Below are 21,239 nucleotides of genomic sequence, written 5' to 3'. Positions count from 1 at the left end.
TTCGTTATCTGCAGAATACCCCAGAGGAGAGACCCTAAATAACCAGAAAAGGAGGCTTGGCTACCAAGAGAGGTAAGAACCTATCAGAGGGGTATCTGACGTCACCTGCTGGCAATGGCCACTCAGAGCAGTCCAGTGTGCCCCCAACACCTCTAAATCCAAGATGGCAGAGGTCGGGGACACACTGGAGGAGCTCTGGGCACCTCCTCTGGGAGGTACTGGTCACTCCCCTTTCCTTTGTCCAGTTCCACGCCAGAGCAGGGCTGGGGGATCCCTGAACCGGTGTAGACTGGCTGATGCAGAGATGGGCACCATCTGTGCCCATCAAAGCATTTCCAGAGGCTTGGGGAGGCTACTCCTCCCCAGCCCTTCACACCTATTTCCAAAGGGAGAGGGTGTAATACCCTCTCACAGAGGAAATCCTTTGTTCTGCCTTCCTGGACCGGGGCTGCCCAGACCCCAGGAGGGCAGAATCCTGTCTGAGGGGTTGGCAGCAGTAGCTGCAGTGGAAGCCCCAGAAAGGCAGTTTGGCAGTACCCGGGTTCTGTGCTAGAGACCCGGGGGATCATGAAATTGTCCACCCAATACCAGAATGGTATTGGAGTGACAATTCCATGATCTTAGACATGTTACATGGCCATGTTCGGAGTTACCATTGTGACGCTACACATAGGTAGTGACTTATGTGCAGTGCACGCGTGTAATGGTGTCCCCGCACTCACAAAGTTCGGGGAAATTGCCTTGAACGATGTGGGGGCACCTTGGCTAGTGCCAGGGTGCCCACACACTAAGTAACTTGGCACCCAACCATCACCATGTGAGGGTTAGACATATAGGTGCCTTATAAGTTACTTATGTGCAGTGAAAAATGGCTGTGAAATAACATGGACGTTATTTCACTCAGGCTGCAGTGGCAGGCCTGTGTAAGAATTGTCCGAGCTCCCTATGGGTGGCAAAAGAAATGCTGCAGCCCATAGGGATCTCCTGGAACCCCAATACCCTGGGTACCTCAGTACCATATACTAGGGAATTATAGGGGTGTTCCAGTAAGCCAATGAAAATTGGTGAAGACAGTCATTAGCCTTCAGTGACAATTTTAGAAAGCAGAGAAAGCATAAACACTGAGGTTCTTGTTAGCAGAACCCCAGTGAGACAGTTAGGCACCACACAGGGAACACATACAGGGCACATACTATGAGCACTGGGGTCCTGGCTGGCAGGATCCCAGTGACACAGGCAAAAACAAACATACACACAAGTAAAAATGGGGGTAACATGCCAGGCAAAATGGTACTTTCCTACACCCGCCCATTATTTACCATTCACCGGCATCATTATCACTCCTTTTAACTATCTTCTAATTCAGCTGCTGGCATATTACAGGAGTTCTTTTAACTGTCTCTCTAACTAGGGTACAATGACCAATGAAGGGATCTTACAACATGCAACTAGTACAACTAAAGTTCATCAATAAATATTAAACAAGTGCTTTCTATAGACTAATGTCAGAAAGCAATTGCACTATGCATTAGGGCTGACTCTTGAAACAACTGCATGACACAGTATTCTTTTTTCTCAAAATGTTTGAAAAACATGAAGGTGACTAGGCAGTCACACACTTTGTACAATGCTACCTACCGTTAGCTCACCCTAATAGTTAAGGAGTGATACCCCAGAAGAGGCTACTTTTAATTCACTATCTCAACTAGTAATTCTAATCTAGCACCTCGTCCAGACTAGTTTGGGGACCCAGGATCCCAGATCCCGCTGGAAAAGCATGGCTAAACTTACATCCTGCTAACCTATCGCGAGGCATCGTACGAAGACTCCTGCAGTACTTAGCCCTTTGTTAGAACATCGTCCCATTGCCCACTGGAGGTCTCCACCATCACAGCACTACTCGTCCAGCCTCTCCTCTGCCAACCTATCCCGAGGCATCCTACGAAGACTCCTTCAGTACTTAGCCCTTTGTTATAGCATCTTCCCATTCCCCACTCAAGGTCTCCACCTCCACAGCACTACTCTCCAACCTCTCCTCTGCCAACCTATCCCGACGCATCCTACGAAGCCTCCTGCAGGACCTAGTGTTGGCAGGCTGGCCCTCCCTCTATGTAGTGTGCAAAGCTAGGAGCACTGTGCATGGGGTCCAGGCAACCACACATTGGTTTACATAGGTAAAAACTACATCAACTAATGCTCTAATTTTTCAGGTAGCTTGGTCGAGCAGTCATGCCAATCCTGAGAAGTGCAAAGCATTTGTTGAACTCACAGTATCAATCTTGCAACTCACACTCTCAAAGGAATAACTTGAGAACAATTCATAAAAATACTTCTTGTCCTTATATACATTTTAAGACCAAGATCAGCAGAACAGGGTAAGTACCTTTCGAGATATGAATTTTTGAAGTTTCATAAAAATAGTCTTTTTATACGTAATTATGCACCATAGGAATCAATGGAGGATCACCTTTAAAAATACATATAAAATCAAACAGTTCTTTTTTTGCAAGTTGGCTGAGGTCGTTGGTGGGCTCACTGTGCCAGCTGGAGAAGTTCGGCGGTTCCCGGTTCCGGCAGGAGCATTGGGAAAAGGTCTGTGGAACTGGTGCAGGGCCACTGCGAGGGGCCACTAAGAAAAGCACTGCACAGGTAAGTTCAAAGATGGTTCCTTTGAGGTCACCTTCGAGTGTTGAGATCGCAAGGGGTGGGAACCCTTAGGTAATAGCAGGTTCTTCAGGGCACAGGGCGGACGGGTGCAGAGCGAATCAGCGAACCAGGAACTGTGCAAAAGAATGCCCTCGGGTGTAAGAGATAAGTTGGTTCAAGGGTCGTTTGCAGGATAACGGGGCACTTTGGCAGAAGACCCGCAGTGTTCCTGAAGTCCCTCGACTGTGGCTTCCTCCTGGTCTTTTTGCAGCCCCAGATTGGCTGTTTTTCTGGCTGTCCGATGTTAGCTGACTAATACCCAGGGTATTGGCACGGTTTGGCCGCTGGAGGGCGCAGCACAACCAAACTTGGTAGACTGGCAGGGTTTGTCCTCGCAGTCATCGAGATGTCGTTTGGTCCAGCTGCGGCATCCGGTTCGGGAGTTAGCGGCTGGTCACTGAAGTGACCCTCACAGGCTTGATGGTTTCCTTGGGTTTCACAGTGGTACCTCCACTCTAGAGGGAGTTCTCTGGCGATTTGTGAAGCCTGGAGGTCCTCTGGGGTCTTTGTAGAGTTGTCCCAATTGTCCAGTAGCTCCTCATCATTGATTGTCGGGTCCAGGGTGCAGCAGGCAGAGTTTGGCACCTTTTCTCTGGTGCAGCAGGTCCACAGTTCTCGTGCTTTGGATATTCTTGGTGCTGGTCTTCTTTTGTCCGTCGAATCTGATTTCTGGGTCTAAGGATGCACTCTAAATACTAAATTTAGGGGGCATTTTAGGGGGAACCTGGTAGTGACCAATGGGTCATCTACCTTAGGGTGGCTACACCCACTAAGTGACCACTTCCGGTGGGCAGAGGTCTCATCCCTATACCTAGTTGGCTATTTTCCTTCTATCCAAAATGGAGGAAAATTAAATGGAGTGTCCACCTCGCAGGCAACACCTTAGGGGTGGTACGTGCTAGATGCTGCCACTCCTCCTAACCCATGTATTTTCCCGCCGTTGCTCCTGCCTAAAGAGGGGGTTTGCAACAGGGGTGGCCATCTGCTGCTTGCAGCAGGCCAAGGGGTCCAGTTTTAAACGCGGTAAGCCGTTTGAAGCTTACCACCAGGATAGTGCGTATTCCTGAGGAAGGGGGTGTTGGCACCTCCACCAAGGAAGGGCATCGTCTTACAACCCAGAGAGACAGATCTCTCCCCCAAGGTTGTCAAAATTGAATGTCTGGTGGTGGCAGCTGGACAGAACCAGTCAGCAACCAAGGTCAGGGTAGTTAGCTTCTGTAAGGGGCACCTCTAAGGTGACCCCTGGGTACCCTATATAATAAATTCACCACTGGCACCAGTAGGCATTTATCATTCGGAGTTTGATACCAAACAACCCAGGGTTCAGAGTGGCGATCATGTTGCTGTAAAACTCGTACTAACCAGTGCCCAGCACATGCACTTTAAAATGGCTGCTCTGTTCACTCACTATGGCCTAGGTTTGGCAAGGACACAGTGGGGGCATATTTCTCATGCAGCTATGCCCTCACATATAGTATGGAGCACCCTGCCTTAGGGCTGTAAGGCCTGCCAGAGGGGTATCTTATCCATAGTATATGCAGTGTATGGTGAACAGGGCACACAGATAGTGTGCCATGTCAAGTTTGTGTTTTAGGTTTAGGTTTACACCAGGACACTCAGCCTGAAATAGCAGTGTTGGGTGCATCTGGATATATGGCCCTAAGGGTGGGACAATCAGTGCTGCTGCCCTCTGGGGCCTACCCTTAGTACCCCATGCCCTGGGGACCTATGTACCATTTACTTGGGGCTTAAAGTGATAGCGAAAGGCGTCTCTAAATGTGTCAAGGCTTGTTAACAGTATTAGGGAAAAAGCCCTGGCCAAGGGAACCTGATTAGCAAGGGCCCTGGGAACTACAGCTTCTAGGCTACATCAAACATCAGACAAAAAGTGTGGGGATAACCATGTCAAAAAGAGGCCTTTGCTCACACCTAGCTGTTTGTTATACCTTCTTCCTACTCGCGATGCCCACCTCCACAGCACTACGCTTTTGTCCTGTCCTCTGCTGACCTATCCCGAGGCATCCTACGAAGACTCCTGCAGTACCTGGCTCCTTGCTATTGCACCTTCCCTTCACACACTCAAGACGGCCACCTCCACAACACTATGCTATGCTTTCAGCCCCTGTGAGCTCATTTAACGGTAAAGGCCACTGCTCTGCTTAATTAACTCAGTACAAAGAATCGGCAAGGTTGTGCACCCCAGAAACAATACATATGACAAATATGTAATAACAGTCACACCTCAGATGAGTTTCTCAATCTTTCAGCAAGTATTAAGGGAAAACACACACTGAGAAACTACTTAATGACCTGTCAACGTGAGGGGTCAGAATACAGCAGTCCAGTGAAAAGAAATAAGCTGTGGGACAAGCCGAAAAGGTGAAGTTTCTTACAGTCATGCTGTTTAGAGAGACAGAATATGCAGCAGGTGAAAAATAGGTCATGTGAAAGCAGAAGTAAGATTTCAATGTGAAACTAACTACCTGTTAAGGGGCCCCTCAGAGGTGGTACTCATTGGCCAGCTGGGTCAGAATGCACTTTACAAAACGCCAGGTATTCCACCACATGATTGGTCATCGGTGGGCAAAGACCTCCATTCAGACAAACAGTACAAACCTCTCCCTGGCGCTTCTGGAGTGTCGGGCTTGGATTCCGAGGTGCTCGTCTTCCTTGTGGGACAACGTTTGGAGTAGCAGCTTCACCTTTAGGCTGTGGGGTTCTGGCAGGTCTCCTTAAAACAGCATTTCAAAAGCATCAATTAATTACAACATTGACAAATACAACAGCAATGATTGTGCATTAAACATGGGCTCTTTGCAGTATACATAAGTGAAGAATAACCCTTCTCAAAGCAGGCAGCTCTGGGAAGTTCTGCAGGCCTAGAAGACCTCACTGCCTTCAGAACTGAATGTTAGATGGATTTGCATTTATTCACCATTTTAAGATTCTTGTACGCACGGAAGATGACATGCTGCTCCAAACCAAAAGAAACTAACAAGAACAAAGATAATGATGAAAAAGTGAGCAGGTTCCTTGTTAGCAAATTCTCCTGATCATTAACAATATTAACATATTAACATCACCTGATATTAACATCACCTATCCGACCTGTCCACTCAGATGCTCCCAGGGGCCTCTGCCCACCTTGGATTCAAGATGGCAGAACCAAGTGGCCACCTGGAGGCGGCACCACCCATGGGCTGGTGATGGACAGGGGAGTGGTCACTCCCCCTTCCACTGTCCAGTTTCGCGCCACAGCAGGGACCGGAGCAAACCGGTTTATGCAAGGAGGGCTCCAAATGTGCCCTTCAAAGCATATCAGTGGCTTGAGGAGGATACTCCTCGCAAGCCATGTAACATCAATTTCAAAAGGGAGATGGTGTTGTCTCCCTCTCCCAAAGGAAATCCTTTGTTCTGCCTTCCTGAGCTTGAGTTGGTCAAGCAGCAGAAGGGAGTAAGACTGTCTGTAGGATGGCAGCAGCATTGGCTGCCTGGGAAAACCCTGCAAACTAGTAGGAGCAAAGCTGGGGGTCCTCTAAGGAGCCCCGAGAGTACATGGAATCATACAACCAACACTTTCAACAGTATTGGGGTATGATTCCGACATGTTTGATACCAAATATGCCCAGGTTCGGAGTTACCATTATGTAGCTGGACACAGGTAGAGAGTGACCTGTGTCCAGTACACGGGTAAAATGGGATCCCTGCACTTACCAAGTCCAGGAAAATGGAACTGGAGTTTGTAGGGGCGCCACTGCTTATGCAGGGGTACACTCACATACAGGCACTTGCACCCTACCCTCTGGGCTAGATGGGCCTGCCAAAGGGGTGAATTACAGTGACCTGGTGCAGTGACCTGCAGTAAAAGGGTCTGTAGTAAAAGGGTGCAGTGCCCTGCAGTAAAAGGGTGCAGTAAAAGGGTGCAGTGCCCTGCAGTAAAAGGGTGCAGTGCCCTGCAGTAAAAGGGTGCAGTGCCCTGCAGTAAAAGGGTCTGTAGTAAAAGGGTGCTGTGCCCTGCAGTAAAAGGGTGCTGTGCCCTGCAGTAAAAGGGTGCAGTGCCCTGCAGTAAAAGGGTACAGGCACCCTTTCACGCAGGCTGCACTGGCAGGCCTGCAGATACATTTTGCGTGGGCTCCCACGGGTGGCATAATACATGCTGCAGCCCATGGGGAACCGCTGGTGCCCCACTGCCCTGGGTACCATATACCAGTGACTTACATGGGGGCACCAGTATGCACATTGTGGGGTGTACAAAGTCAGGGACAACCAAATTTAAGGGGAGAGAGAGCACAGTCACTGGGGTCCTGGTTAGCAGGATCCCAGTGAACACAGTAAAAACACACTGAGAGCAGGCAAAAAGTGGAGGTAACTATGCCAAAAAGAGAGTACTTTCCTACAGTGGGCTCCTCTCAAGAGGGGTAACCACACACGTAGGTTTCCCTCTTAGCAAAAATAGATGGAGATTATCTTGAACCCATTTTCTGCGAGAAACTGAATGGGTACCGACTATTCGTGTGATTTGGAAGAAGAGGTGCGCTAGTGCTCCCAAAGATGACATCATACATTCAATCATTAGTTCATGCAACAGGGGAACATATCACAGCCCTCTACAACGCACCGGGAACTACCTCATAATCAGCTAAAATGAGGCTGACCTGAACACCTAGGGATCTGACTGGGTGAGGTAGAGCATGTGCACCCACTCAGAATAACACAGTAGGCTTCAAGCTAATTCACTACTCAAGCCTTATGACAGCCGGTGCTCCGCCAAAGGTGCTCTGTGGCATCCCAATCAGTTAGCGAAGTGTCCGAGATGCAATATCATCCTTGCTGATTTCAGGCACCCATAATAGCCCACCTCTGTGTTAAGACTGTAGCACACCGACTGGGGCCCAAGGTCGGAATATGCCAATATCCCCAAATCGTGTCTACCAGCATATTACTGTTAAAGAAAATGGCCAAGACGCAAGGAACATTTCTAGTGCTGGGATTTGAGTTAGCGGAGATCAGAATACCTATGATGAAGAAGGGATCAACCCATGCATTGGATGACATGTGGCCTAAAGCTCTCAAGAAGTGGTGGCTGCTAAAAGGATATCTAGAGAGGAAGATTCAGCAACAATTGGTGAAGGAACCAATTTGAGACCCCTAACCTAGAAAGCATATCAAGTCGTATGCAGCCTCAGACTGAGAACAATTTGCCAATAAATTCAATCCAACTAACAGATACACATGTCCACTGCTCAAATGAACTCATTTTTGCCTTTAATAACCCACCACTAATCGTTTCTGGGTTCCAGAGTAGCACGTGATTTGCCTTGCCTCACCTCTGCCCCCAAACCTCACCTTGCCTTGAAACACCCTTCACATGCTGCATATGGCCCGACCTCAATGTTACTGCCTAACTGTTGTTGTCGTTACAATAAAAAAAGAAAACATGCCCTTTAATCGTGTTTAGACAGATTTGGGCTCGAAAAGTTTCCAATCGAAGCCTCTAAGCGGTGAAGGCAATTTTTGGGTAAGGATTTTCAGTGGAATAATATTTACATTTTGAACGGAAGGCAATAGATAAGTAAACTGTGATTTCTTCTCCTGCATGTCATTTGAGTCAGAAAAATATTCTCCCTTTGCCAATTAGTGGTATTCTCTGACTAAGCTCATGGCAAAACTTGACTCCCCAGTGAATGGCGGAGATACTTGTAATCCCCAGTGTCAGATCTTGACTCCTTCATATTATCAACAGTCCTGACTCTGATCAAGGTCATCTAGTGACATAAACTGCACACATTAAGCTGGTTCACACACTTCTTCACACACCTCGCGCTGGTTCACACACTACATGGGGGGGTGAGGGTGGGGAGAGAGCATGTACATTTTTTTACTGCTTTTGCAGATAGTGTACTCTTTCTAAAAAGATCAATGGAACATCTTTACTTAACGTGAGGCATGTCTGAAAATCGCCATTGGCATCAAGAACTTGCAGTATCAACCATCTTTGCCTGGAATCCAAAAATGTACACCTGCAACGCTACCATACAGTACTTCCCTGATGCAGATTAATCCGGAGCTCACTGCCAGTTAACTGAGATGCTCTAAAAACCCTCTGTTTTTTTTGCAAAAGGCCTGTTTGAAATCTGGGGGAATAATCTGAGTTCATTTCTGACCTCCAGCTCACTCCCTTCTTACTACAATCTCCTTGATACCTACTCTCAACTCTGTCTTCACACTATCATCCACCTGTAAACGTTCTTCTCACATAATCCTTAGCTACTTCCTGGATAAGGCCTATCACTTAAAGTTCTCCTTTCCTTGACTCCCTGTAATTTTCTTCCTACCAGATTCTTACTTCACACTCACCCAATCTGCTTGAATTAAGATCCTCTCTCTCCCCAATATTATATTTCTCCAAGATTTCAGAACCTTTAACTCTTTCCTGCCTGCTCCCCTAAACTCTTGTTGTCTTTCTGCTTGAGGTCTCCCTAATTTCGTAAACCTTTTACCTTTAAACTCTCCCTTTTTCTAACATCCTAAACCCTCTTATTTGTTAATCTCATCTCCTTTCTTACCCCCCCACCAGATACATTTAACCTCATTTGCTGTTTTTTTATCCACTTTTCTTCCCTTGTCACACCATGGTGCTCCTCGTTTTCAAGTGCTGTCATGATCTTTGTTCTTGACCTTCGGCTGTCATCGGATGCCTGTCTGGGTATATGCAGGGTTATCCGACCCTTGCTTCCTGTTCTTGACCTTCGGCGGTCATCGGATGCCTGCCTGGGTACATGCAGGGTTATCCGACCCTTGCTTCCTGTTCTTGACCTTCGGCGGTCATCGGATGCCTGCCTGGGTACATGCAGGGTTATCCGACCCTTGCTTCCTGTTCTTGACCTTCGGCTGCCATCGGATGCCTGCCTGGGTACATGCAGGGTTATCCGACCCTTGCTTCCTGTTCTTGACCTTCGGCGGTCATCGGATGCCTGCCTGGGTACATGCAGGGTTATCCGACCCTTGCTTCCTGTTCTTGACCTTCGGCTGCCATCGGATGCCTGCCTGGGTACCTGCAGGGTTATCCGACCCTTGCTTCCTGTTCTTGACCTTCGGCTGCCATCGGATGCCTGTCTGGGTACATGCAGGGTTATCCGACTCTTGCTTCCTGTTCCGTTGGACCCTGCTTGGTTTAATTGCGCGTTAAAAGAAACGAGAAATAAATAAAATGGCGCATTGTAAAGCAGCACGTACTTCTTAATGTTGTCTAAAAACAAGGAGATGTGATGCTTGATGTACGGCCGCTTTAGGATGTCCTTTGCATGCGGGCGATCACTTGGGTCCTTGCTCAGCATGGCTCCTATCAGCTCTCCAAGCTGAGGACTGTAATTCTTGGGCATAGCTGGTGGCTGAAAAAAATAACGTTAGAATCAGATATAACAGAAGGGGGAATGTTCTCTGGTTGTGTATGAAGTGCTCTCTCAATGATATATTGGGTGAAACACAACAGTCAACTCACAAAGGGTCTGAGTACCTATCCTGCAGTCAAGAACAGACTTAAAGCCCCCTCTGTGCCAGAGAATCCAAATCACATCTAGTGTGGTCTGCGTTACCTTAGACCACCAAAGAAGTGGTCAATGAATTGCTTCGCCCCTTATTTGTCAACTTTGAAGTGGTCTCCTATTTTCAAATATCCAAACATGGGCGAGTCTTTTTCAACTGTGTTGGTGACCAAGCTGCCATGCTTCTTGCCTTGGTGGCCACAATGTCAGCAGCTTTGGCTAGCTCCGGTGCTGCAAGTATTGCCGGCATCTGGCATTGTTGCTGTCATGCGAGATGACCACAAGAGTGGTGGTTTACTCTGGCAGGGAAACCCTCGTCTAAAGCAAAAGGGTCTTTGCTGCTACCGCCTCCGTCCACCAGACCCACCAGCTGCAGAGAGAAGAATGGAGGACTGTATAGGTGTCAGCTGGAGTGTCTGAGACACACAGTACCAGCCCCGCACAACGGAAACCATCTTCTGTGGCCGCACAGACCTGGGATCCTGTAGACCCAGGCAGCCAACAGTCAGCACAGGCACACATCTCACACACGCTTGGGCCAAGGACCCCAGTTTTGGTGCATGAACAGATCTTTTCCTAGGGACCAGTGGTAGGAAGACTCCTTTAGGGATACAGGTAAAAGGGACAGAGGTGCTGATTAGAAATGCGCTGAAGCACCATCAGTCACTGTGTGGACTGGGCCAGGAGAATATTAGACGTTCTCACTCAAAACGGGGCACACTAAGTGTATCTCAGACTTAAGCACCCACCTCGTATTTCGTCAAACATGCAGTATAGGGCAGTCCTGCAGTGGGCTCGCCTGACGATTGAGTTTACTGGATGAAAACATAGATTCCAGACAAAAACATGTTCAGGATTGAGACAGGAAAGGTGCAGTAAAAGAGGAAAATAAAGAAAGTTGAGGGAATGAGACAAGCACAGTGAAAGAACTATAATCAGGGGGTCAAAAAAATTTGAGTACTGGCAACGGGTACTCCGTTAAATGTGACAAACAGTGCAAACACAAACATCTACAAATGTATTTTCAAGCAACAGCACATTAGTGCCAGACCTATTGGCTTTGCTAGTGCTTGGTGCTCGGGGCAGTGTAGGGGACATTGATGCAGCGATGATGGTATTGTTCTTTGGTAAAGTTTATAAAACCAGTGAATGAAGAGAAGAGCAACAATAGAGAACCAGGATCCCACAGGAAGGTCCCTAGTGACGATCCTCCCTCCTCCGCTGTTGTACAACCCCACAGAGACTATTATGTATGTGTCTCCCTGCTGCTACCACATGCCCCCCACCCCCCCCACCACCCTCATATCCTCTCGCCAATTCTTAAATATTTGAAATATATATGGGGTCATACCCATTTTTCACCATTTCAAAAATCTCTCTTGAAACCTAGAGGCAGCAGAGAAGTGGGTGCAGTGCGGGGGGGGGTTTGGCAGAGATGGGCCAAGCGGTTGGTATCGGGGCAGGAGACGGAGAATCACAAGATCTCCTTGTACGCACCCATTGGTTGCGTCTGCTGAGCAGTACCGGATGATAGGACCTACTTGTAACATCTGCTCCCATCTCAAACTCATTTGGAAAACCTGAGTTTGTTAGCAGGAGCCTGGTACCGCCTACAGAAGCTGCTGCTGCTCTCTTTGTAGACAGCTTTTTATCACAAACTTGAAACATATTCCAAGTCAGCGCATGCTACTCTTGTTAAGTTGTAAAGTTTACCTTTCCTTCAATGATTCGAAACACCAAGGAGTTCATGTCTTTTGCATTAAACGCGTGCTTCAGTGTAGCCATCTCATAGACACAGCAGCCTAAAGCCCAGACATCAGACTGTGGAAAAAGAAGTCCAAAGCCAGTTAATATTTTAATGCACATTGTACAAAATTAAACACTGAAATATGATTGTAAGCACTCTCTCCCAAAAAAAGTAATTCTCTCCCCACCTCTTCCCAAATCAACAACCCCACCCTTGGCATACTTCTTCTCACATCCCTGCATCAGAAAATTATAAACTTGGAGCAAAAAAGGAATACTGGCTTCATGTAAAGTCGTTCTAGGTACGTCTTGGAGTAGCACTGCTTTTGCTGATGCTTCCCACATGCATGCATGACTCCTGACAAAGGCCGTGACACCAAGTGTTGTGCTGTAACCAAGCAAAAACAACTAAGCAATTAACCATCCGCTAATGCGGATACAATCAAGAAGGAGTTTTAAATGCAGCCCCCCTAAGACTGGGACACAGACTGCCGGTTTCAGCAAGACCAACCACAAAACCAGGTGGGGCTGCTGAAAAGAAACCAATTGGCAATCCAGCAGCACTTCCCTTGAGAAACCCAAAGGGGATTGCGAGCTCAGTCGGATGGCAAAAGGACTGAGTGGAGCTCACCAACTGAGAAATTAAAGCTTGGGAGTAGCGCAATACACAAAAAGAGGAGTGGCGGAGACTTGCAACCCTGTTCTTCAGGGTGGTAGTGTCAGGGGCTCGGTCCTAGGAAGCACCCAGTGGGCCTCAGCAGACACTAGAGAAACAGATAGGGGCATGCTGGCCCAAAGAGGCCTACCGGAAAAAGTGTTGAAGCGTGTGTCGCATCTAACAGGGCAGAGAAGCAGGGAGAACTGCAGATGCACAAAGAAGCAGAGATACCGGGACCTCAAGTGCATGGTGGCTGCAGGGTGAAAACACTTGAGGATGCAGCCTGTAGTCACAATTACCCTGGCTGCACCGCTGCTAACAACTCAATGGACACAGTGAGGCCTTCCCTGAAACAGCTGTCCTTCATTAACTGGAAATACCAGATATTGCTATTCGTGGCCAGTGTCCTAAGTAGAGTGTGCTCTGTCTCCATGAATCAGGCACAGCGGAGGGCACTCAGACTGCAGCGAGATCTCCCCTTATCCCTTCAAAGCACTGGGAGACATCGCTTCATCAAAAGGCAAAGACTCTCTGTGCCAGGGCCTTATAGAGGGGTGGGGGTCTATGGCAGAAGCAGATTTGCTGGCCAGGCTGGCAGCAAAGCAGAGAATACCACGGACACCTCAGTGCCAAACAGATAAATGGCAACATAAACATATCAGAAGCCACCCGTACAGCCACAGCAGCTACCAAGGATACACAGGAGCACAAAACAGACACCTTGTGGTTGATCTGGGCCTCCTGGGGTATGAGGAGCCGAAGATGATAAAAAAGCCCCTCTGCCGGGCCTTAAACCTACAACAGATGAGCCATGCAAACAAAATGCAGACTTCACAGAGAAAGTCTGCTACATCGACTATAGAACAGCGGATTTGTAGTGGGCCCTTTTTAGCTTCCTGCCTGGATACAGGAATTTAGCTCAGCTTCGGCTTGCAGGGCTGTGCCCTTTAATTAGATAACATGCTCTGTTTTCATTATTAGTTTTTATTCATTTTAGCACAGCTTGCGTTTTAGTAGAAATGTTTTTATTTCCAAGTCAGTCGTTATTTCATGAAAGCATCATTATCAGTAATATACGGATTGGATTGTCATCATGTTCTTTGCTTTACGTTGGACAAGAACAGAATGTGAACATGTCCGGCACTTGTTATGATATCGCCACTACAAGTATGCGCACACAATCTAATGTTTCGGTACATACCCACGTCAGGATGTCTGCACAGACAATAACATGTGCCCTATAAGAACCCCTTGGGAGACCAAGGCCATTAGAGGGGGTCCACCCAGGATATTCCATCCATACGGAACGTCACTTTGCAGCAGACCTCAGCCTTTGTGTCTCTACGTAGCTTGATTTGGAGACGGGAGGCCGACCTTGTCCTCAACTAGCAGGGGTTGGGGCGCTTCTCAAGGACATGGCATGGGCAGATTAGGTTTATCACGCCTTGCTCTCTTTAGGGTAGAAAATACACTTTAGGGAGGAATTTACATATTCATGTTTATTGCAGTATGTTGAGGTTGTTCATATTTATATCACTAGTGAATGGTACCTAGGTACCCAGGACATTGGGACAACTGGGATCCCCCATGGGCGGCAGCATGCATTATGCCACCCATGGGAGCCCATGCAAACTCTGTATGCAGGCCAGCTATTGCAGCCTGCGTGAAGAGGTGCATGCACCTTTTCACCACAGGTCACATCACCAGGTCACTGTAAGTTCCCCCTATGGTAGGCCCTTCCAACCCAATGGGCAAGGTGCAGTTCCCAGTGAGTGAGGGAACCCCTGCATGAGTGGAGGTGCCCCTACGCACCTCAGTTCCATTGCACTGGACTTCGTAAGTGTGGGGATGCCATTTTACCTATGTACTGGACACAGGTCACTCAATAACTGTGTCCAGCTACATAATGGTAACTCCGAACTTGGGGATGTTTGGTATCAAACATGTAAGAATCATATCCCAATACTATTGGATGCATGATTCCATTAACTCAAGGCTTGGGTGGAGTAATATCCCCAAGCCACCAGTTTATTTTGAAGGGCACATTTGCTAACCTCCGTGCATAAACAGTTTTGCACCAGTTCAGGGACCCCTGGTCCCCGCGCAAAACTGGACAAAGAAAACAGGAGAGATCACTCCCCTGTTCATCACCACGCCAGGCGTGGTGCCCAGAGCGCCTCCAGGTGGCCACTCAATTCTGCCATCTTGAAACTAAGATAGGCCGAGGCCCATGGGAGTATCTGGGTGGCCAGGTCAGGCAGGTGAAGACACAGACCCCTCCTGATAGGTAGATACCTTGCAAGTTGACCAAACCCCCTTCTAGGGCTATTTAGGGACTCCCTTGTGGGTGGGTCTCCAGATTCGACACGCAAGACTCCACCAGGACTCCTCTGCATCATTTACTTCTGATCCTGACCACCAGAACTGCAGCTGGACACTCCAGGAACTGACAAAACTTCAACTCCAGAGACAACCTCGCCTTGCAACATTGTTTCCCAGGCTCCTTCCAGCAACATTTCCCTGGCTGCACATCCTGTTTTCTCCTTCTTCAGGCTGAGGACAGCAGAGGACAATCTCTCCTCTGATGCTCCAGAGACATGGGACTCCTCTCCAGGTGTGCTGATTGGGCCTCACTGGAACTTACTGTGCCTGCTGCCAGTAGGTTACCTCTGGGGGCTGCTTCTGCTGGCTCTCCCAACTGCTGAAGGTCAGCCGGGACTCCCCTCCAAGGGTCGAGTCCCCTAGACCTTGCTGGTCCTCTTCAGCCTCGCAACTCTTCTTTTGCCTCCTCTTGCATTTGCAAAGGCTTGGTGGTGGCTCTCCTAACCGCTGACCATCTGCGACCAGATGACCGACATGGGACATCATATGCATGCTCCAAGGACTCCTCTGCAGCACCTGGACTCCATAGCTGGTCGTCTTCTTCCCCTGTCAATCCGGTTCTTTATCCGCAGAAGGGTGGGTAGTGACTCCTGCCCAGACTGGACACTCCATCATGGACTGGACTCTCTCCCCTTCCTTTGCAGGTCCTCTTCTTCCAGAACCCACCTTTGGTTTTCTCTGGTCTGGTTCTGTTCTTGTGCAATCCATTTTTCTAAGTTCCCTTGTTAGTCCTTGGGAAACCCAGGTACTTACCTCTGCTCGCCTGGCCCCTGGGGGTCATTAAGGCACTCACCTCTTGGGGTCCCAAGTTCTCCCAGCTCCCCTCTGTAGGAAACTACCATCTTGCCTGCATGTTACCCCTATTTTCACATGTGTGACAGTTTGTTTTTGCCTGTGTGACTGGGATCCTGCTAGCCAGGACCCCAGTGCTTATAGTTTGTGGCCTGAATGTGTTTCCTGTGTGGTGCCTAACTGTGTCACTGAGGCTCTTCTAATCAGAACCTCAGTGTGTATGCTCTCTCTGCCTTTAAAATTGTCACTATAGGCTAGTGACCATTTTCACCAATTCTCATTGGCACACTGAAACACCCTTATAATTCCCTAGTATACGGTACCTAGGTACCCAGTGTATTGGGGTTCCAGGAGATCCCTATGGGCTGCAGCATTTCTTTTGCCACCCATAGGGAGCTCAGACAATTCTTACACAGGACTGCCACTGCAGCCTGGATGAAATAACGTCCACGTTATTTCACAGCCATTTTACACTGCACTTAACTAACTTATAAGTCACCTATATGTCTAACCCTTCACTTTCTGAAGGTTTGGTGCAAAGTTACTAAGTGTGAGAGCACCCTTGCACTAGCAAAGGTGCCCGCACATAGTTCAGGGGGCCCCACATAGTTCAGGGCAATTTCCCCGGACTTTGTGAGTGTGGGTACGCCATTACACGCGTGCACTACATATAGGTCAATACCTATATGTAGCTTCACAATGGTAACTCCGAATATGGCCATGTAACATGACTAAGATCATGGAATTGTCCCCCCATGCCAAATATGGTATTGGGATGCCAATCTCATGCATACCCGGGGCTCAACTATGGACCAGGGTACTGCCAAACCAGCTCTCTGGGGTTCTCTCTACAGCTACCGCTGCTGCCAACCCACAGACAGGGTTCTGCCCTCCTGAGGTCTGGGCAGCCCAGTCCCAGGAAGGCAGAACAAAGAATTTCCTCTGAGAGAGGGTGTTACACACTCCCTTTGGAAATAGGTGTTAAGGGCTGGGGAGGAGTAGCTTCCCCCAGCCTCGGAAATGCTTTGAAGGGCACAGATGTTGCCCTCCTTGCATAAGCCAGTCTACGCCGGTTCAGGGAACACCCCAGTCCCTGCTCTGGCGTGAAACTGGATAAGGAAAGGGGAGTGACCATTCCCCTGTGTGAGAAAGTAGCCTCTTTCTAGCCTTGTTACCCCCACTTTTGGCCTGTTTGTGAGTGTATGTCAGGGTGTTTTCACTGTCTCACTGGGATCCTGCTAGCCAGGGCCCAGTCTCATAGTGAAAACCCTATGTTTTCAGTATGTTTGTTATGTGTCACTGGGACCCTGCTAGTCAGGACCCCAGTGCTCATAAGTTTGTGGCCTATATGTATGTGTTCCCTGTGTGGTGCCTAACTGTCTCTCTGAGGCTCTGCTAACCAGAACCTCAGTGGTTATGCTCTCTCATTTATTTCAAATTGTCACTAACAGGCTAGTGACCAATTTTACCAATTTACATTGGCTTACTGGAACACCCTTATAAATCCCTAGTATATGGTACTGAGGTACCCAGGGTATTGGGGTTCCAGGAGATCCCTATGGGCTGCAGCATTTCTTTTGCCACCCATAGGGAGCTCTGACAATTCTTACACAGGCCTGCCACTGCAGCCTGAGTGAAATAACGTCCACGTTATTTCACAGCCATTTTACACTGCACTTAAGTAACTTATAAGTCACCTATATGTCTAACCTTTACCTGGTAAAGGTTAGGTGCAAAGTTACTTAGTGTGAGGGCACCCTGGCACTAGCCAAGGTGCCCCCACATTGTTCAGGGCCAATTTCCCTGACTTTGTGAGTGCGGGGACACCATTACACGCGTGCACTACATATAGGTCACTACCTATATGTAGCTTCACAATGGTAACTCCGAATATGGCCATGTAACATGTCTATGATCATGGAATTGCCCCCTCTATGCCATCCTGGCATAGTTGGCACAATCCCATAATCCCAGTGGTTTGTAGCACAGACCCTGGTACTGCCAAACTGCCTTTCCTGGGGTTTCACTGCAGCTGCTGCCAACCCCTCAGACAGGTTTCTGCCCCCCTGGGGTCAAGCCAGGCTTGTCCCAGGATGGCAGAACAAAGGACTTCCTCTGAGAGAGGGTGTTACACCCTCTCCCTTTGGAAAATGGTGGGAAGGCAGGGGAGGAGTAGCCTCCCCCAGCCTCTGGAAATGCTTTCTTGGGCACAGATGTGCCCAATTCTGCATAAGCCAGTCTACACCAGTTCAGGGGACCCCTTAGCCCTGCTCTGGCACGAAACTGGACAAAGGAAAGAGGAGTGACCACTCCCCTGACCTGCACCCCCCCTGGGAGGTGTCCAGAGCTCCTCCAGTGTGCTCCAGATCTCTGCCATCTTGGAAACAGAGGTGCTGCTGGCACACTGGACTGCTCTGAGTGGCCAGTGCCACCAGGTGACGTCAGAGACTCCTTCTGATAGGCTCCTTCAGGTGTTGCTAGCCTATCCTCTCTCCTAAGTAGCCAAACCCTCTTTTCTGGCTATTTAGGGTCTCTGTCTCTGGGGAAACTTTAGATAACGAATGCAAGAGCTCATCCGAGTTCCTCTGCATCTCTCTCTTCACCTTCTGCCAAGGAATCGACTGCTGACCGCGCTGGAAGCCTGCAAAACTGCAACAAAGTAGCTAAGACGACTACTGCAACTCTGTAACGCTGATCCTGCCGCCTTCTCGACTGTTTTCCTGGTGGTGCATGCTGTGGGGGTAGTCTGCCTCCTCTCTGCACTAGAAGCTCCGAAGAAATCTCCCGTGGGTCGACGGAATCTTCCCCCTGCAACCGCAGGCACCAAAAAGCTGCATTACCGGTCCCTTGGGTCTCCTCTCAGCACGACGAGCGAGGTCCCTCGAATCCAGCAACTCTGTCCAAGTGACTCCCACAGTCCAGTGACTCTTCAGTCCAAGTTTGGTGGAGGTAAGTCCTTGCCTCACCTCGCTGGGCTGCATTGCTGGGAACCGCGACTTTTGCAGCTACTCCGGCCCCTGTGCACTTCCGGCGGAAATCCTTTGTGAACAGCCAAGCCTGGGTCCACGGCACTCTAACCTGCATTGCACGACTTTCTAAGTTGGTCTCCGGCGACTCCTTTGTGTAACTTCGGGTGAGCACCGTTTCACGCATCCTCGTAGTGCCTGTTTCTGGCACTTCTCCGGGTGCTACCTGCTGCTGAGAGGGCTCCTTGTCTTGCTCGACGTCCCCTCTCTCTCCTGGTCCAATTTGCGACCTCCTGGTCCCTCCAGGGCCACAGCAGCGTCCAAAAACGCTAACCGCACGATTTGCAGCTAGCAAGACTTGTTGGCGTTCTTTCGGCGGGAAAACACTTCTGCACGACTCTCCACGGCGAGAGGGATCCGTCCACCAAAGGGGAAGTCTCTAGCCCTTTTCGTTCCTGAAGAAACCTCAGCTTCTTCTGTCCAGTAGAAGCTTCTTTGCATCCACAGCTGGCATTTCCTGGGCATATGCCCATCTCCGACTTGCTTGTGACTTTTGGACTTGGTCCCCTTGTTCCACTGGTACCCTAGATTGGAAATCCACCGTTGTTGCATTGTTGGTTTGTGTCTTTCCTGCATTATTCCTCTATCACGACTTCTTTGTCCTTAGGGGAACTTTAGTGCACTTTGCACTCACTTTTCAGGGTCTTGGGGAGGGCTAATTTTCTAACTCTCACTATTTTCTAATAGTCCCAGCGACCCTCTACAAGGTCACATAGGTTTGGGGTCCATTCGTGGTTCGCATTCCACTTTTGGAGTATATGGTTTGTGTTGCCCCTATCCCTATGTGTCCCCATTGCATCCTATTGTAACTATACATTGTTTGCACTGTTTTCTAAAACTATACTGCATATTTTTGCTATTGTGTATATATATCTTGTGTATATTTCCTATCCTCTCACTGAGGGTACACTCTAAGATACTTTGGCATATTGTCATAAAAATAAAGTACCTTTATTTTTAGTATAACTGTGTATTGTGTTTTCTTATGATATTGTGCAAGTGACACTTGTGGTACTGTAGTAGCTTCACACGTCTCCTAGTTCAGCCTAAGCTGCTCTGCTAAGCTACCATTATCTATCAGCTTAAGCTGCTAGACACCCTATACACTAATAAGGGATAACTGGGCCTGGTGCAAGGTGCAAGTACCCCTTGGTACTCACTACAAGCCAGTCCAGCCTCCTACACCCTGTTCATCACCATCCCAGGGGTGGTGCCCAGAGCTCCTCCAGTGTCTCTCAGACCTCTGCCATCTTGAATCCAGAGGTGTGAGGGCACACTGGAGGCCTCTGAGTGGCCAGTGCCAGCAGGTGACGTCAGAGACCCGTCCTGATAGGTGTTTACCTGACCAGGTGGCCAACCCTCCTCTGAGGGCTATTTAGATTCTCTTCAGTGGGCTCTTCCTCAGATAACGACTTGCAAGAATTCACCAGAGTTCCTCTGCACCTCTCTCTTCGACTTCTGCCAAGGATCGACCGCTGACTGCTCCAGGACACCTGGAAAACTGCAACAAAGTAGCAAGAAGACCACCAGCGACATTGTAGCCCCCAATCCTGCCGGCTTTCGCGACTGTTTCCTGGTGGTGCATGCTTTGGAGGCTGTCTGCCTTTATCCTGCACTGGAAGCCACGAAGAAATCTCCTGTGGGTCGATGGAATCTTCCCCCTGCTCCAGCAGGCACCAAACTTCAGCTTCACCGGTACTCTGAGTCCCCTCTCATCCGGACGAGCGTGGCCCCTGGAACACAGGTGGTGGACCCAAGTGACCCAGACTGTCCAGTGGTCCAACTGTCCAAATTTGGAGGAGGTAAGTCCTTGCCTCCCCTCTCCAGACAGTAATTCTGTGTACTGCGTGAAGTGCAGCTGCTAGGGCTTCTGTGCACTTTTGCAAGACTACGTTCATGCACAGCATAGCATAGGTCCCCAGCACTCCATCCTGCATTGCTCAACTCGCTGAGTTGACCACCGGCTTCGTGGGACCCTCTTTTGTAGGGTTGAGACGACCGCTGTGCTCAGTTTTCTTGAACCCGTGTTCAAGTACTTCTGAGGGTGCTGCCTTCTTGTGCGTGGGCTTTTTGTGTTGCTGAGGGCTCCCTCTGTCTCCTCTTCCAAGTGGCGATCTCCTGGTCCTTCCTGGGCAGCACCCTTTTTCTTTAACCGTGACCTTTGCAGCTAGCAAGGCTTGTTTGAGGTCTTTCTCCAAAGAAACAACTCTGCATCCTCCAGCAGGCCGTGAATCTTCAGCTACTTCCACCTGGAGGCAGCCATTTTGCACCTTCATCCAAGGTTTAGTGGGCTTCTGCCCCCGCTGTACACTTTCACGACTCTTGGACATGGTCCCCTTCCTTTACAGGTCTTCAGGTCCAGGAATCCGTCTTCAGTACTTTGCA

The 21,239-nt window shown here is 49.0% G+C and overlaps 1 protein-coding gene across 2 annotated transcripts in view; it reads right to left on the bottom strand.

The window, feature by feature from the left end:
* NEK4 (NIMA related kinase 4) overlaps positions 1 to 21,239 on the bottom strand; it is a 278,829-nt gene that overhangs the window by 210,212 nt on the left and 47,378 nt on the right. For both annotated transcript variants that reach the window (XM_069206063.1, XM_069206064.1), the window contains exons 4-6: positions 11,964 to 12,071; positions 9,943 to 10,097; positions 5,323 to 5,437 (exon numbers count right to left, since the gene is read on the bottom strand). In XM_069206063.1, coding sequence (XP_069062164.1) covers positions 5,323 to 5,437; positions 9,943 to 10,097; positions 11,964 to 12,071 — 378 coding nt within the window. The remainder of the gene's footprint in view (positions 1 to 5,322; positions 5,438 to 9,942; positions 10,098 to 11,963; positions 12,072 to 21,239) is intronic.

Source organism: Pleurodeles waltl, chromosome 9 (genome assembly GCF_031143425.1).
Source record: "Pleurodeles waltl isolate 20211129_DDA chromosome 9, aPleWal1.hap1.20221129, whole genome shotgun sequence".
In the NCBI taxonomy this organism is placed as follows: domain Eukaryota; kingdom Metazoa; phylum Chordata; class Amphibia; order Caudata; family Salamandridae; genus Pleurodeles; species Pleurodeles waltl.
This window is presented reverse-complemented; position numbering and strand designations above follow the sequence as displayed.